The 17,869-nt window shown below is 52.9% G+C and overlaps 2 protein-coding genes across 2 annotated transcripts; one reads left to right on the forward strand and one right to left on the reverse strand.

Moving 5' to 3' along the window:
* Window positions 1-407: 407 nt before the first annotated feature.
* Window positions 408-7,999, reverse strand: LOC126651116 (cytosolic 5'-nucleotidase 1A-like). Its single transcript, XM_050336686.1, has 7 exons — window positions 7,910-7,999; window positions 6,340-6,400; window positions 5,477-5,644; window positions 4,996-5,125; window positions 4,314-4,436; window positions 3,064-3,242; window positions 408-2,538 (listed from the first exon to the last, which is right to left on the reverse strand). The coding sequence occupies exons 2-7, from the start codon at window positions 6,382-6,384 to the stop codon at window positions 2,236-2,238; spliced, it is 948 nt and encodes a 315-aa protein (XP_050192643.1). The 5' UTR covers window positions 6,385-6,400; window positions 7,910-7,999; the 3' UTR covers window positions 408-2,235.
* Window positions 6,700-14,853, forward strand: SYT8 (synaptotagmin 8). The gene is made up of 9 exons (XM_050336685.1): window positions 6,700-6,737; window positions 12,013-12,130; window positions 12,493-12,650; window positions 12,796-12,891; window positions 13,129-13,296; window positions 13,517-13,684; window positions 13,876-13,993; window positions 14,385-14,518; window positions 14,607-14,853. Exons 2-9 carry the CDS (start codon window positions 12,025-12,027, stop codon window positions 14,838-14,840), a joined length of 1,182 nt encoding a protein of 393 aa, XP_050192642.1. The 5' UTR covers window positions 6,700-6,737; window positions 12,013-12,024; the 3' UTR covers window positions 14,841-14,853.
* The last annotated feature ends 3,016 nt before the right edge of the window (window positions 14,854-17,869 follow it).

Genomic DNA, 17,869 nt, shown 5'->3' on the forward strand with positions numbered 1-17,869 from the left:
GGGGGCCAGGCTCCCAGTGCCAAGACTCTGCCAGGCTTTGCTACTTTGGAGGTGGCTTCCTATTAAAGCCCTGCACACAGGCATCCCTACCCTCTCTTAGCCACAATAGCAGGGACAGAACCTGTGCTGGTGGCATGGTGGGGCCAGCAGCACCCCTTGCTGGGCCGAGGTGTGCAGAGTCCCCAAACCCAAGGTAGCAGGAATAAGCCTGGGGGACACAGACACAAGATAACATTCAGGAGCCTAATCCAAAGCCCACTAAAAGTTTATTGTGTATTTAACCCATCTGGATGAATGTGTATAACATCTAATAAATAACTGAGTGTCTGTAAAGGAGCACCAAATTATCCCACCCCTCCTCCCACACTGCTGAACACAGGCATGAGGAACAAGCACTCACAATGGGATGCTTGTTTATTTATTTACTGGGGAGAAAAAGCATTGGAAAAGAGAGCAACACTTCTGAAGCGTTTAAAAAAATTAATGATTATGCTGAGATTAAAAAAACTAAGCCAGCGTTGTCTTTATCTCCTCAGTCCATAATCCTGCTGCCACCTGTGGAGCCAGTTTGGGTTTTTTTATGAGGTGACTCTGGAGAGCTGGTGGGGATTTGAGGTGCCATGTCCTCAAGCAGCACAGTGGCCTCTAGTGGCAACTCCCTGGGGAAAGAAACCTGCAAATGAACCTTGGGGGGCTGCTTGTTCCCCCAGGAAAATGAGAAGCAGAGTCCAAACTGCCGGAGGAGAGGCTGCCCTGCATGGGGTGGGCCATGATGCCAGAGAACTGAGCACACCCTCAGACCCCATCAGCAGGGAGCAGCTGCTCCTGAGACCCTCACCCATGCCCTCCACACACAGTTCTGGAGACCCATTTTAGCTTGGTCACAGCACGCAGTCCTGCGCTGGCCCCTGCGGGGGCTGGTCTGCAGCCCTGGCTCCTGCATGGCTTGTGCTGCAGGCAGCCCATCTCCACTGCCCTCTCCTGGTGGGACATCGGAGCTACGTGGCAGCTCTGTCTCCTGGATGGACCTCAGCGCTGGGCTGCAGCTTGCCGCTGTCCTGTAGCTCTGGGAGCAGAGTGTCCTACAGGTCTGTGTCTCTCTGCATGCCTAAGGAAAACTGACCTGTGCTATAATCTCTTCTATAAGGGGGAATAGCTTAATAACGGCTTTCTTTCTTCCACCTGTTCACTCATTTCTAAAAGGTTTGTAGGTACTTTACAGTTTTGAAATCTTTCTCTTCTAAGTTTGGCTGGAGCTGCCTGAAGGCCTTGCTAGCACATCAGTGTCCTCAGGAAACCAAGCTGAGTTTGTCTGGTGAGGCAGGGTCTTGAGGGCTCCCTTTAGGCAGAGAACCTGGGAATAAATCATAGAATCATAGAATGGCCTGGGTTGGAAGGGACCTTAAAGATCATCCAGTTCCAAACCCCCTTGTGAGGGTAGGGGGTGGGCAGGGACACCTTTCACTAGATCAGACTCAGAGCTCCACCCAACCTGGTCTTGAACGCTGCCAGGGATGAGGCATCTATACCTTCCCTGGGCAACCTGTTCCAGTGCCTCACAGCCCTCACAGTAAAGAATTTTTTCCTAATATCTAATCTAAACCTACTCTCAGTTTGAAACCATTACCCCTCATCCCGTCCCTCCAGGCCCTTGTAAACAGAATCTCCCCATCTTTCTTGTAGGCCCCTTCAGGTACCAGAAGGCTGCAATTAGGTCACCCTGAAGCCTTCTCCAAGCCAAACAAACCAAATTCTCTCAGCTTTTCCTCATAGGAGAGCTGTTTCATCCCTCTACTCATCTTGATGGCCCTCCTCTGGACTCGCCTCAACAGGCTGATGTCCTTTCTGTGCTGCTCCATCTTGGAGACTGCCTGAGAACAGCCAAAGCTACCATTTTTAAAGCTTCCTTTAGCTCATGTGCATGGCATTAGCTTCACTTAATTCTTTGAGAAAAGTCCCCAGGTCCTACTGGGCAGGTAGGTATAGTCCTCAGGGTCACAGCAAAGGTGTCTTTCTCCTAGAGCATCTTTTAGCTTTACCCTAAGACCTAAAGGACCTCATACCAGGAGCAGAAATGAGCATCAAGTTTTGCATGGGAGTCCACGCTCATGTCCCCTTTTCCTGAGATTTACTTGCTGCATGTCAGGAAATCTCTCCTTCTCCACCAGAAATTTTGCCTCCAACTGGCCCTGTCTCCTGTGTGGCTGGGAGGGAGGACTGCTGGCCTGCAGCCCATCAGCAGGAGGGGGGGACCCAGGCAGAGGGCACACCCACATTTTGAGCCCCTTGGATGTTATGAAGCCCATCATCGAAGAAAATGTGAGGCTGGATCTGGGCGAGGATGGGGCCTTTGGGAGCCCCATCCATGAAGAAAGCCTCATCGATGGCCAGGCCCCATTCCCGGAGTGTCTTGATGGCTCGGATGCCCATGTCCCGGCCGCTGCGCGCAGTCACCAGGTAGGTGCGGATGGGGGATTTTTCCTGGCTGAACTTCCTGCGCATCTTCCCAAGGTGCATGGCAAAAGTCTTCAGGGGACCCTGGAAGCACAGCAAGACAGTTGGGAGCGGGTGAGAAATAAGGAGACATCTACTCTGACTGTACAAGCCACTTCTTCCTCTTCCAGGGTTCCTCAGGGCTCTGCAGAGCACAGGAATGCCTGTGGGCTGCAGGGCTGGGCAATCTGGGACTGGTGTGGTGCACTGGGGTGCTCGGGAGGAAAGTGAGCCTTGTGGTGCTCACCCTAATCCCAAAGTGACCAGGAAGGTACATCTCAGTGAGCAGTGCCTCTGGGTCTGAGTCCTGCAAGAGGTCACAGCCTACAAAAGGTGATGTTGAGGATAACCACAACCCTAGATATTTGGGAGCTGATGCTCACTTATAGGAGACAACAGGCCAGATCCATTTCCAGGGGGACTCCAAATCAGGCCCACACCAGGGACTGAATGGTGAACGCCTAGGGAATTTGTAAGGATTTGTGCTTTTTTGGCTGCTCATGGCAAAGCCCAAGTGGGAGCAATGGCAGAGCCTGTAGGATGCCCATGGAAGCAAGGTGGCATGCTCACCTCTCCCATGGGCACAGCCTCCATTGCCCGCTCGTACTGCACTGCCCCCTCCAGGCCCTGCTCCTGGAAGATCTGGTCCGTCTCGTCGGAGAAGAGCACGGCATCCCCATCGAACACCACGCGGAGTGGGGTGCTGGGGGCCTGCACCTCTTGCTGGAAAACGAGCGCTGCCGAGACCCCTGTGAGACAGAGCAAGGTGGGGGTCAGGAAGGACAACCCCCCTGGGGGCAGCTCATGCATGGCCAGCTCCTCCCCATGCATCTGCTGCAGCCCCATCCCACACCACCATGCCAGGGTCTCCAAGCCATGGAGCCTTCTGTGGGAGTTGGCCCAGCCTGTCCAGGACTGTGTTATGCCTCTAGGGGGATGGACAAGGAAGTGCTGCTGATCAGAGATCAAGAGATCTCTGCTAAGAGATGGTGTGTGGTTGTCAAGGCATGAGCAGCCCTCCTCCTGGTGCTCGCTCACCCTGCCAAGCCTGGCTTTAATGCCCAGATTTAGCTCTGCGCTGTGAATAATACAGGCTGGCATCTCCATTGATTGGAGTAATTGGCTTAATTTGGCTTAGTTCCTACAAGCTGCACCCTGCCCGCCCTCATCCATGAACCCAGCCCCCAGATGGGAGACACTTGTCAGAGCAATGATGCTCTCAGGGAGGCTCCAGGAATGTGCTGTGTAGTGAAGTCCAGGCTGCAGATGTCTTGCTCCTGACCTTGAAGAACGTGGCCAGCTGATGTGCTCATACCCAAGTGAATTAACAGGAAGGCGATTAACCCCATTAGAGCTGTTGGGGAGACTGCACTCCCTCCAATCTAGGTCAAACATGTGCTTTCATCTATCTCTCAGCACACAGTAACTCTGCGTGTACCAAGGCAGCAAATTTCTATGGCATCCTCACAAAGCCCTGGGAATCACTGATGTACTCTCTTTGATCCAGGGAGCAGCCATGCCATTGCATCTTTGGTTAGAAAGGCTTAAATGCCAGGCAGGGAATGACCAGGCCATGGCAGAGCTATGGCCAGAATGATGCACAAAGCACTCAGTGACTTGTGAAAGCATCTGAGCAACCCTGGTGTGTTTCCAGGCTACTGGTAAGCATAGGAGATTGAATTGTTTAGGACTGTACTGATAATCAAGGCCATCCACCCCTTGCCCCTGCAAAAGCTTGGGTCTGGCATTGCCTCTTGGTACTGGGCTACTTGGGAAAAGTGTGGTGTATTTGGGGACATGGGATGGAGAGGAGAACGCACCTCTCTGGAGGGCATTGCAGACATCTGTCCTGTCAGCTGAGAGGAAGAGCTTGACCCCGTGGGACTTCAGGTACTGTGTGGAGTCCTCATCGCTGACAAAGCAGAACTTGGAGATCTCCAGGCCTTCAGGTCAGGGAATGTGAGAAAAATCTGTTAAGGAGCAACATCCTCCTCACAGCCCCGCACTCCCTCCCTGGGTTTGGCATGGTTTGCTGCAGTAGCTCAGGGCAATGAATTTTCCAGTGCTGTTTGGGGAACCCACCCATGTTCTGGCTGCATGTTCTTGTTCTATCGATCCTACAAAACTGTGGAGTGCTGTTAAATATTCCCTCCATCCCTCCTTAAATGAGCAGTCCTCATGACAGCACTCTAGGATTATTAGGCCTTTTTTAAAGAACTGGCTTTTTTTCAGTAGCTGACTGGGGATGTCCAGGCTGTGCAGAATACTGCCAGACCTCCTGGTGTGAAGGACATGGCTGAAGGGAGCTCCTCTGCCAAGGAGCCTGTACCCTGGGTGTGCTCCGGCACCCTGGGCTGGCGGGAACTGGGCTTGTTTAAAAGAGAACTCCTTCCCCTTGGTTCCCCTGGCTCTCCATTTGCCAGTGATGATCCACTTTGGTGCTTTATCTGTTTCACAGCCTCCTGGGGCAAGCAGGCACTCCTGGGGATGGGTCCCTCTTACCGTAGTGCTTGGCGCTGTTGATGATGCGCACTCCGCTCTCTGGGCTGTTGTTGGAGAGCACCAGGATGTCGAAGAGGTCCTTCTCTGCTGGGTTGCTCTCCAGCATCTTCTTGTTCACATATTGCACTGCCTGTGAGGACAAGATGGGACTCTTTTGGAGAGGCATGACTGCAGTGGCTTTGCGGGGGCTCTTCTGCAGTTGAGTTTAATGGTTTGTGCTGTGTAAGCTATGGCAAGGCTGGCATATTATGGAGAGACAGATGGAGCAACCATCCTGCAAAAGCCATTGCTGGGAGAGCAGAGCAGGATACTTCACCATGGGGGAGATGGACTAATGAGGAACACAGGTTTTGATGCCCTGCAATGAGGCCAAGAGGCCAGGACAGGGCCTGCACCCTCTGATGGGAGCTGAGACTTAAAGCTGGGAAAGCTGAGCTTTCACCCCATCCTGCATGTGCCACTAGCCAGGTGTGGGGCTCACCTGGATGAAGGCAAAGGCTGTGCCTGGTGGGAGAGGTTTGTGCTGGTTGGCCTCCTGGTGCCTTGTGTACTCCTCCTTGCCCCTCTCCAGGTAGAGTTTGTGCTCCTGCTCCAGGTTAAAGATGGCTCTGGTGGTCACAGCAATGACCAGCGCCTTGCTGGGGTCTTTCTGCAGGACAGGGAGAAAAGAGAAGTTGGGAGACAGCAAAGAAGGAAATCATGGAGTGAGTGGGGGGAACAGGGCTCCACCGATCACAGTGATGGGGTTGGGTGCTGGAGGTATCACCCATGTGTCACAATTCCTGATGCCAGAGGTACAATGCCCAGTCTTCATCTTCAGGCCACCATGGATGGGACTGGCAGTTGTGAAACCGTAACCTGTCTGGTATGTCCCACATCCTCCAAGGACAGCTCACAGAGAGGAGACTGTGTCATAATTTTGCAGTTTGTGGGCACAGTACAGCCATGATCATCTGTTTGTGCTGAGCTGGGCACTGCTGGGTTTCTCTGCATGTACTGGTGGTTTTACCTTTGTTTTGTGTCTGTTCTGGACAGTCTAATAAAGTCTCTGTGAATGTACAGGAGCTGCTGCTTTCTCCCTGTCCACTCCAAAATTTAAGTGTGAGCAAATGTACCTGACCTTTTCATGCAACTGGAGGTTCAGCCCTGCAACTTCTTCCCATGTGGAAATCCCATGGACCTCCCTGGGACCAGATGCTCAGCAGGCCACTTCTACTGAAACCCAGGCACAAGCAACTCAGGCCACCACAGCTCTGGGGTTGTGGTGTGTCCTCTCCTGTGGCAGCATTTCAAAACTCGGTTTAGAAATACCGGATGTGTGTTTTGTAACGAACAACCTTTTACCTGTTTCACATTGGTGTTTATGACTGTGCTTTCAGGCTCTGCCATCTTCAGTTTTCAGCTCCTAAGAGAAAATATAAAATGAAACAGACAGATTATAATATAGCCAATCTACAGAAGGGGAAGAGTGAAAAGGAGACAAGGGACATCCTACCCACCAAGGGGAGCAGCCCAAATGAACATGCTTCTGCTGGCAGCAGCTCTGCTCCCAGGAAAACTGTTCTAATAGTTCCAATTAAATATGATGGAAAAGTGGCTTTTCAAACACAGATCATTGATTTTTATTTTTATCTTTCTCAAAGGGTATTTTTCTTTGTGTGGAACTGCTGAAAGCTGTTGTGGAGCTGTTTTCCCAGCAAAATAAGGCTGTCTTAAAAGACAAAATTGATCAAATCTTATGGGTAAGTTTCTAGTTTACATACTTATTGCCTTTTTTGCTACTTTTGCTCTGCCCCTCGACAGCCGGGTGAGCCAGACAGGCCCTACACTGAAGGTCTCAGTGCTAACCTAGGTCTGGCAGATGAAAATCTTGGGGGAGTTACATGGGTCTGCCTGTGAGGGCAACTGAATCATAATCCCATTTATTTTTGTACACCCAGGTCCTGTGGTTTCTGTAACCACTATGCTGTACACTCCACTTCTGTGACCTAGTCAGTGCTAAAAATGGACCTTTAGGATTCAGCCTGTGGGATGGGAACTGTTCCCATTCCCACCAAGGGAGATCCCATGGGGATTACTTCCATCCAGTAGCTCCTGGATACAAACACCACAGGGTTTCTCTGGAGAGCAGAGGAAGAATGACTGCTCTATATGGATTGCTGGGAATGGCAAGGGGGTTAAAACTTAATTTATCAGTTCATGCCCTACCTGCTTACTGGGCTGGGGGCCCATAGACCAAAGCCAGAATGCAGTGTAAAGGGCAAGTCAGGGTCTTCAGGGAGGCCTTTCTTTTGTTCCAATTTTCTTTAACTAAGAAAACCTGGGTAGGCAATACACTTGGGATGCCAGCCCTGAGAGCCAGAGCCTTGCCATGGGGAGCTCAGAGCCTGCGTGTGCACCCCCTGACTGCCCCCAGGGTGGAAAGTCCTGTGGCAGGACTGCTCCCTCATCCAGGGGTGCCTGGAAAGCCGGAAATATTGAGCATCCCTCTGCTTCCTCCATCCCATATCCCATGCTGGGAAGGGGTCTCCTCCCAGGGAGCAGGGCAGAGGGTGGCAACCACCATCCTGGACGAGCAGGGAGAAGCTTTCCTCTGACAGAATCTCAGCCAAGTACTTTTCTGAAAGTCAAAACTGAATGCAAGGAGGCAAAGGAGCTGAGCAGCCCTTCCTGGTGGGACAATCCACCTCCTAACGTCTGTTCTTTCAAGCGCAGCAAACCAAGCCTAACTTCTCCTTTCCCCCTCCGTGCCCCCAACGCCCCTAATGCCCGCAGTGCTGCTCGCACAGACACGCATATCTGCACAGGCACACAGGCGTGCCCCGCAGCTCATCCCACACTGCGTAGCAGGAGGCAGATGCCACCCACCCTAGACACAGACAGGATTTTGCCACAGAGAAACGCCCAAACTCACCCCGAGCGCTGCCTCTGCTCCGCAGCGCAGCCTGTCCAGCAGCAGCATCCCAGCTCTGCCCAAGACGCCGCTGTTTATATTTCCCCCTCCCCGCGCCGGCAGGAAGCAGGCAGGAGCCAGGATGGGGTGCAGCTCCGCTCCCCGGCGTGCTGGGATTTGTAGGCAGCCAGGTGGTTGGCGTCGTGCCCGGGCCAGACTGCATTTCCCAGCTGGCGTTGCACAGGCGGATCGTGGTCACCCGGGCCTGGTCGGGGACACGGCCGCGGCCAAGCTGCGGAGGGGGCTGAGCCCTATTCCAGATTCTGGAGTTCCCTGGGAGCTTGTGCTCAGTGGCCATGCACAGCCCACAGGCACTGCCGCGGTATCTGTTTCTGCCGCCAGAGTATTTATAGCCTGCCTCTAGACCTCTCCCAGTCTCTGAAAACTACATTTGTAGTTTTGACCAAAAATATAGGGGTACCTGCACCAGAGTGGCTCACAGCGGCTGTAGGGATGCGGGGAGCAAAGGCTTGTGCACAGTGTGGCACGGTGCAGAGGGGGCTCACCACACTTAACAATTTTCCTGTAATGTTTTTGGATGCCTTTTCCCTTCTTTTCTGAAAGCTGTCTCTCACATACTGCCCTGAGCAGGGGTGATTTTTGGGCTAGGATCTTGCTTTTCTGGGTAGCTGTGTGGCACCCAGCCCCTTGAGGCTCATGGTGCTGGAATATTTCAACACCCCCTTCCTCTGCAAGAGTGTGATTGGCAACGATGGGGGTGGGGGGAGAAGAAGGTAGGGGAAAGGGTGGAAAGGAGAAGGCAAAAGTAACTGATGTGACCTGCTGCCATCCTGCAGCTTTTTCCTTGCCCTGCCAGGCCATGTCCCTGCTGCACTGCTGGAAAAAGGCCCAGTGCAGCAGCCTGCCCAGCCTGGCTCCTGCCAAAGGAGACCAAACCTACCTGCACTAAGGCCAAGCAGCTGTCTCCCTGTATGACACCAGGTTATCACCAGTATCACCAAATCTCCTCTCAAAATGTGGGAGGCCTCCAGGGTCCTGTGCACTTGGCTTCACTGAGATCACAGAACCATAGAATGGTTTGGGTTGCAAGGAACCTTAAAGTTCCAACCCCTACATCATGGTCACTGATGCCACATACTAGATCAGGTTGCTTAGGGCCTCATCCAATCTGGCCTTGAACTCTTCTGGGGATGGGGCTACAACTTCTCCAGGAAACCTGTTCCAGTGTCTCATTATTCTCTGAGTTAAAGAATTTCTTCCTAGGATCTAAATCTCTCCTCTTTTAGTTGTCTCTAGCAAACAGCCTGTTGAAAAGGCTACTGATATACTCAGCTTTTAGCATGTTTATGCAGACCCCTTTTCCCTGACTGATTTTACTGGACATACTCCCTTTTCCCCCATCCCCCATAATGCATTTCTCCTGTGCATCCTCTGGGTTGGCCAGTTTAGAGCCAAAAGCCCCCCCAGAGGTTTGCTGCAGCACCATTCCTGCAGCATCTCCTGCTCCTGGAGGTGATGCTTTTCTGAGCAGCAGGAGTGCAGGGCACCTGTGAGTAGGGCTGTGGTTTGGGTGGCTGAGGGGCAGCCCCAGCCCCTGCCCCATGGCTAGACACCTGGTATGGCAATGCCTTGGTGGTCATGTGAAAATCTGGCAGGACCGGTGAGCCGGGTTGTGGGGCAGAGCTGGGACAGGTCTGGCTTCCGGGGCATCTCCTCCCATGACTACGTCAGCCATCAGGCACTGGCAGTATTGCTTCCTGCTTCTGACACCACACCAAATTTACCTGGTGATAAGGCAGGTTTTGGGCAGACTTTGCTGAATTGGCAGCAAGGGAAGAACTTTACAAGCATAAATTTAATTCAACAGGGATGCCCGTGAAATTGTTCCTGGCTATGTGCCTGGCGCTGCTCCCATTGGCACTTGGGGGATGAAGCCACCCAAGCAGTATCCCCTCACCCTGTCTGTCCTCCCTGATGTGTTGGAGCAGAGCATTCTTGTTCATCGCCACTGCCGCACACATTTCCAAGGCCCTCACGTGGTGCGTGCCCTGTGGCCAGGGAGCTGGGCTCTCCAAGTACAGAGCTCACCAGCGATGGCTGCAGTACTGCATCCCACTGCAAGTGTCCATTCCCTTGTGCTAAGTGCCTGCAGCTACACAGTCCAGCCTGGCAGGGATAACTTGAAGAAGCGAATTTCCCAGTGCATAGAGCTGGGCAAGGATGCCCATCAACTTCTCGCAGGCAGGAGGGCAGGTTTTGCTTCCTGGTCCAGCAGGGAGTTCCCCACTGGCTTTTCGCCTGCATGAACATTGCTTGGGTCAGCGGCGAGGTGGGGCTGACGGAGCTGCTGAGGCCACCCTGTTCCTGAGCTGGCAAAGCAGACTTTCCTGTTTTGGCTGTGTTGTGCAGTCACTATCCCTTCTGTGCTCTCGGCTCCACGCCTGGTGGGGTCCCATCTCACCCCACAGCATGTCCCTGCCATGCATGGTGGCTTGACCTGGATCCCGTGCAGCAGGGAAGGCAGACTGAAGCTGAGAAAGCTACTTGTTGGTAAGTCTGGATTTGGGAACTCAGTCAGCATAGGGTGGAAGCAAGAATCAGGGTTCTCCCAGCCCCTTTTCCAGGAGCATGAATGCTCGATGCTCCCTGCAGACTGCCCATTGAAACTATGCTGCCTATCCCAGATGGCAGCAAGGCTGTAACTATCATTCCACAAATGGTGGCACAGATAATTCTGCAGGGCTGGGATGAGGTTTTTTTAAACAGGGCTAATGTTAGACAAATGTGGGGGTCTGGCAGGCAAGAAGTACTGAGACAACTAATTCTGTGCTGGGTGGGTGCCTGTTCGGAGGTGTTGTTGTGTCCACCCTACAACACAGTCTGAAACTGCAGGCCAGCACCTCTGAATACCTGAGCAGAACTTTGGGTATCCAACGGCACAGAAGTCCCACGTGGTCCTGGACAAGTCACTTAATGTGCACCTCATTGTCCCAGCAATGATTCTGCAGGGATGACAGCAATTCCCACGTCTCTCCAGCCCTGTGCCCACGTGCAGCAAAGCTCACTGCTGGAAAAAATAAAAGGCTCTTGCTGGCTTTGTGGGATCAGCAGAGGGAAGTGCAGATGTGATTTCTCCCCAGGAGAATCCCCGTGCAAGGAGCACCTTGGGATGGGCAGAATGTGGGCAGAGTGCAGGCAGGGCGAGGTGGCGTTGACTGCTTGAGCAGGGACCCACTGGGACACAGGGCAGGAAGCTGGGGCAGCCAAGGCAAACAGGCACATACCTGCCAGCCTTGGTCATGGCACGGGGGCTGGGTGCCACCCTTGCTGTGATGGCTGCAGACACGCTCACCAGGCAGCCTGGCTTCTGGCACACCTCTCCTGCTGACGCAAAAGGAATTTCATTACGAGGAAGCACTAATGCTAGAATAAGAGCTTTGCCATGGGGAGAGCAGTGCTGTAAAACCACCCTGCTTTAAATTTGAATCCTTTCCTTAAGCTGTGTCAACGTTGCCATGTGCACAAGTCAGGATCACAGGAAATTTCCGAGCCGGTGCGACTCCAGTATGGTGGCACCACTGCCACCGGCAGCGAGGGCAGCAGCCCTTCTGCAAGCCCAGGAGCCAACCATCCCACTCCTCAGCCCTGCGAGAGAGGGGAAAATAGCCAAAAAGAGGTGTTAGCTAGTGATGAGGCTTTCCTGGAGCAAACCCTTCAGCTCAAGATGCCTGGCCAGGGAGGAGCCAGCACAGAACAGGTCTTGGTTTTGTCCCCTACAGACAGGTGATTCCTCTTCTCAAAAAAAACCTAGAAAACTCCCTAATCCACCTCCCTTTCAGATCTCTCTCCTTTCAGAAAGCAGACTTGCAGGGGTATGAACGAGAAGGCTGTATGCGAAGGGCCGGCTGGCGCACAGCCCTCACTGCCCGCGGCTCCCTCCAGCTCCATTTCACACCTCATTGCCAGTGTGGCCAAGCCCTAACCGCTTACCCTGGGCTCTGTATTTTGATTGTGTTTGCTCTCATTAGAGCCCTGGGCCACGGTCAGCACAGGTGCTACTAGAAAGGAAATCCCCACCCTGTTAATTTTGCCTGTGTCCTCAGGTCACCCCAGCCATGGCAGTGGCAGCCAGGATAGTCAGGACTACGACCTCCCCGCATGCCAACATCACCACCACGGCTTGGCCGGGCTTCTTGGACAGCTGGCTTAGCCGGATCCCATGTGAGTACAGCAGCTCTTGGCCTACTCTCAGGCAGCATTATCTGGAGGGGCTCCTGGACTCTGAGGCTGTATGTTCACTTCTCTCTCCCTCCAAATCCCTTTTTCTAGTGGGGTTCTTCAGGGTGGGAATGATGCAGAGTGATACCATGCTGCTTCAGGAGTGCAGGGCATCCTTGCTGCCCATTTGGGGAATGGTCTCCAGCTGCAGCCTCCCTGCATGGGAAATGTTCAAGATTATAGGGGCAATTTTGAAAGTATAACTCCTTAATGCTGAAGCACCAGGAAGGGGTTTAAATGCACTCCGTATGTGTTGCTTGGTTTTAACTGTTCTGTCCAACTCCATTCCTCGAACACCACACCAGTACCCAAATGGGCGCTCATCGCCGTGGCTGTGGCAGGGGCCATTCTCCTCCTCCTCTTCCTCATCTGCATCATCAGGTGCTGCTGTGGCAAGAAGAAGCCCAAGAAGAAGGAGAGAATCAGCTTGTGCCCCGTCAGCAACTCAACCACAGCCAGCCTTGTGCGTTCTGCTTTCCCCTCAGTCCCACCTCCCTTCTCCCTGAGAGATTTGCTGCTCCACTTCCCAGTCTCAGGGATTGTGGGAGCATGGCAAGGCGGGGACATGGCTGAGCACATTCTGAGGGTAGTGTTGCTCTATGCCACAGGTCCAGCCTGAGATGGAGGACCTGGAGCGGGGAGTGGAGCAGATGCATCGAGGAAAGCTGCAGTACTCCCTGGACTACAATTTCCGCACACAGGAGGTGGGGATGCTCATGGCAATGGCACATCAGGGAAAAAGCTTTGCTCCTGCATTATCCCTCTTTGCTACCCACTGAGGTGGACCATACCCTTTTCCACCTGCCTGCAGCCTGCCAGCTCTCATACCTGTGTGCTGTGAAGGTGTCCTCACTGTTGCATTCACTTGCTTCCTACTGAGCCCCCAGTTGTCTGACCCTGTCCTCCTCCACCTGGTGACCTTGTGCATCACTCCTTTCAAGCTGAAAGTTGGTGTGAAGCAGGCAGTTGAGCTAAAGGCCATGGACAGTGGAGGCACATCCGATCCATATGTGATCGTCTACCTAACATCTGATATGAAGAAGAGATACGAGACCAAGGTCTACCGCAAGACCCTGAACCCCATCTTCAATGAGAGCTTTACTTTCCAGGTAGGAAACTACAGGCAATGATGGCTTTTTGGTCCCATCAAGAGTGTTATTGCATAGGCACTATGCACTGGGTAAAAACCTCTCCAGGCAGGGAGATGCTTGCGCAAGCAGGACGGGGAAGTGTCAGAGAGAAATACCTGTTATTGCATCCACTGCCACATCCCATGGGGCAGAGCTGTCACGGAGGAGTAAATCCTGGCTTTTGGGTCCTCCCCTGTAGGTACCCCAGGCAGAGGTGCCTGAATCCACACTGGTGATGCAGATTTATGACTTCAACCGCTTTGCCAAGCATGACATCATTGGTGAGGTCCGGCTGCCCCTGGCCAGTGTCAACCTGCAGCACGTTATTGAGCAATGGAGTGAACTGGCAGCGGCCAGTAAAGTGGAGGTCGGTCCTGTTGGGTGGGAAACTCTGCCAGGAGGGGTGCACTGTTGCTTCACTTGCCACCACCCCAAGAAGCAGGCCCTTAGGGGCAAGCACAAGAGTGGGAGAGACTTGGGAAACCTGGGGCCTGGTGTCATAGCCCCAGGTGAGCTGAGTCCTCTGCCTGGTACTAATTGCTGGCATCTCTCCATCAGGAAGAGCAGCTGGGTGAGATCTGCTTCTCACTGCGCTATGTCCCCAGCACTGGCAAGCTGACGGTGCTCATCCTGGAAGCCAGGAAGCTGAAGAGGATGGACTCTCATGGACTCTCAGGTCAGGAGGGGCTGCTTGGTCAGATCTTCTTACTCCTGCCCAGGCCTTAATGATGGTACCAAGAGCTGCAAAGCCTTGAAAGCTCTTGGTGTTAAGACCTGCTTCCTGCTGCCACCACCCTACCCAGACTTTGGCTGACTCTCAGTGTTCCCAGCACAGATACTCCAGCTTTGTGCAGAGCTGGAGATATCTTCCAGGAGGAGATGTTATGGCTGGATTGTATAGGAAGCTCGTGGCAGGAGTAGGTGAGCTCTGGGGTGGCTGGCTCACCACGAGGAGTGACAAGTGGATGGCATACTCTGCTTGGGAATGGCTCAGGGAACCTCTTTCGTGGCTGAGCTCCTCAGTCAAAAATTGTCACTTGTGCCAGCTGTGTCCTCTCTTTCCTCAGATCCTTTTGTCAAGGTGCATCTCATCCTGAACAAGAAGAAATGGAGGAAGAAGAAGACAAGTGTGAAGAAAAACACCTTAAGCCCTTACTTCAATGAGGTGTTTGTTTTTGAGGTGCCTTTCAATCAGATCCAGGTGGGTTTCCTTGCAGCGCCCAGGGCTGAGCAGGTCCCCACTGCAGCAAACCCCCTCCCACTGACCCTCTTTCTTGTGTCCCCCCCAGAATGTGGATGTGGTCATCTCCGTCTGGGACCATGACAAAGTGACCAAGAATGAGCCCATTGGCAAACTCTTCCTGGGCTGTCGAGCCACAGGCAACCAGCTGCGGCACTGGTCCGACATGCTGTCCAACCCACGCCGGCCCCTCGCCCAGTGGCACGTCCTGCAGCCCCCCGATGTGGTTGACAAAGCTCTGGGACTGAAGTCTCACCTCAAGCTTCCCCTGGCCTCCAGATAGTGAGGGTATCCTTCTCCACCCAAGGAGCAGGATGGCGGGCTTGAGGAGGAGAGAGGAGCTTCTGCTCAGCAACATCTACACGTGTTGGTCCCAGCTCAGTGTCAGCAAAGAGGGGACTGGGACTACTTTCAGCTAGATGATCTGGCTGCTGGTGCAGTTCATGCCCTGTGTAATGCCTGGGATGGGGCAGCTTGGTATCCCAGGGCAATGCTGGACATGGAGCAAAGGATGCTAGAGGAGATGGCATGGGTGCAGGAGCCAGCTCATCCCAACTGCTCATAGGCCGGGGGCGAAAAATACACGGAGCTTTAGGCTCATGCAAACACACTGAGTCTATTGATATTTATAAAGAAGAGGGTTAACTTGACAGTGGCATGGGTGGAAAATTTCTTTGGTTGTGAATAATTTGACAAGAGGCGTGTTCTTGGAAAGGCTTTATGTGTCCTGCGAAGGCTTTTAAACAAGACCAAGACGTTGAAGCACCTAAGAGGCTTGAGAGGAGAGAAAGAGTAGAGGTTGATGTGGAAGGTGTTGGAGACACAGAACTAGCTCTTTAGTGCCTCTGCATTAAGCGTCCTCTGTGTCCTGTCTAGAGGCTAAATGAGGCAGCAAAGTCAGGCACTGGTTGTCCATGTGGCTTCACTCTTAGCTTGTTCCCAGCCCATGATGATTTGTGTGCTCTAAGATGTGACTCAGGCTATGGGACTCATCAGTGAGCATCCCCACAGACCACACAGATGAGGATGCAGAATGTCAGCTCCATTCACCCCGCACGGTCCTACAGTAGTGGCGCAGCAAGGTTTGCACCTCTGGCAGCTGGAGGTGCTGCCAGGGTGAGGGCTGAGGCCCTCACTTTCATGGAGTGATCACACTACCCTAATAAGGCTGGGTTGCAGCCCTCACGTCACTTCTGGGCAGGTTTTGTGTGATCTGGAAGGTTTTTGTGGCCGTGTTCCTGCCCTGCCCTGCTTTGTGGGGGGCAGGGTGGGGGCTACGTAAGTAAAGACATCATGAAGGATGAGGGCATTGTAGCCATACCTCTACATGCCCTTGATTACACTGCAGTTTGGGGTGATTCAAGAGCAGCTCCTCTGAGCCATCTGCAGGAGGAAGCTCCTTGGATTGGGCTAGAGGAGGAGGGAATTGCTTTTGCTCTAAAATACTTCTGCTACAAAGCAGCCACAGCACACACAAGATGTGGGCTCATATCATGGAATTTTGGCCCAAAAGACAAAAGTCCTTTTCACCACAGGGAGCTGCAGGCACAGTACTAATAGCTATTGCATGGGCTCTGGAGGGGAGATAGCCCAGTGCATTAATGAAAAGCCATTAATATTAAAGAGCAGTTAATCTGTGATTACCCAGAGCTCCATGGAGCAACTATCCAAGAGTTAAACAAACACGAAGCTGAGGAAGATTATGAAAACTCTCGATAGAGATTAATGACCTGAGCTTAACCGTAAAAAGCTGCTGTGTCTGCTCCATGATAAATATTCTCCAGGCTTCGCTGTGGCCATGAGGAGGGAAGAAATGACAGGGTGGTTTTGAGATGACTAACAACTGAAGTGTGGCTTCTGCTGGGGAAGCAGCATCTGCTGGCAGCCGCTAATGAGATGGAGGAGGAAATCAGTCACCTGAGAAAGACTTGTAAAGGGATGTTTTAAAGTCTCAGCCTTCAGTCTCTGCCTAGAACAGGCTGTGCAGAAGGGAACATCTCTGAACTGGGTTTGGGGTCCAAAATCTATTGCCAGGCTGGTTTTTGGTGATGCTATGTGATGATTTAGGGCCATGCAGGACCCAGAAAGGCTTTTGGAGGTGTTTGGAACAGGTATTTTTGTGTGTGCATGTGTGTGTGTGTGTGTGTGTGTGTGTATTTTCCAGTCCCCCTATTTTGAAGTCATAGCCTTGGGGTTCACTGCATAATTTATGGGGCTGGACATAAAAGCATGTACATATTAGGCCCCAAACAGATGTAGTTGAAGAATGTGCAAGGACATCCCCTCCTTGAGAAACATTACTCCCTATACCAGTGCCTGCTCCTTCCCTCTCCAGCTTTGGCCCTGCTCAGTGCCTGAACTGCCAGTGTGGGGTGAGCAGAGCTTTTAGGTGCTTTTAGGGGGAAGGCCAGGGAATGTGGAAGCGAGCACCCAGCTGGACTGGCTCTGGGCAGCCTGGAGTGAGCCTTGGTGCAGTAAAACTCAGCAATCCGAGTTGTTTGTTCAGGAGGGAGAGGCGAGCACGTGGTGATGTTCTCCACCCAGCTCCAGTTTTTAATGCACCACCGAGGGTGCTTTTTCCCTCCGTCATCGCTTTTCCTTCTCAGTATGCCGTGTGCGTTTACAGCAAGGCTTTGAGCACTCTCCTCCTCTGGCAGGATCCTCTTAGTGTCTGCTGGCAGCTGTTTGAAGCAGGGCTGGTGGATCTGGGCTTCATTTCATGGCTAATTTCACCCAAAATGAACACAGCCTGCTTGGGAGCCTGTTCACAGGAAGGCAAACAGCCCTGCCTTGTGTGCAAGCCATCTCCTTTTCACCTCCCTATGGCCTTGGCAAGGCTGGTTGTCCCTCATTCACCAAGGCCAGATGTCTGACTATCTTCTACGTGACCAATGCTGCTCGTGCACTTGGAGAGTGGAAGATGAAATAGGAAAAGAAGTTAAAGGAGGAGGAAACCAACCCGTCCTCAGCCTGTGTCTGTGCTGGATTCCCATGTCTGCATCTAGGGGGCAGGGCAGGTACACGCTCTGAGCTGGGTGTCTCTGTGTCTTCTGGTCTGTGGCCCCCGTTAGAACCTTGCCAGACAAGATTTCTTCTTCTGGACATGGAGCATGTTTGCAAGAAGGAGAGAAAGCAGTGGGAGAGAAACCACGGGCACAGAGCCAGCTGGTAGCCAACTGGTGGCTGGAAGCTGGGGTTATCTCAGTGGCCTTTTCCAGGAGGCAGGAGCCAGCCTTTGGCTGATCATGCACCTCAGGGGCAAAGAGGGTTTTGCTGGTGGGTTAAGGGGGGCAAAAGCAGGTATCCAAAGCC

This window comes from Myiozetetes cayanensis, unplaced genomic scaffold, assembly GCF_022539395.1.
Source record: "Myiozetetes cayanensis isolate MyiCay16 unplaced genomic scaffold, myiCay2020 scf6-25, whole genome shotgun sequence".
Classification (NCBI taxonomy): domain Eukaryota; kingdom Metazoa; phylum Chordata; class Aves; order Passeriformes; family Tyrannidae; genus Myiozetetes; species Myiozetetes cayanensis.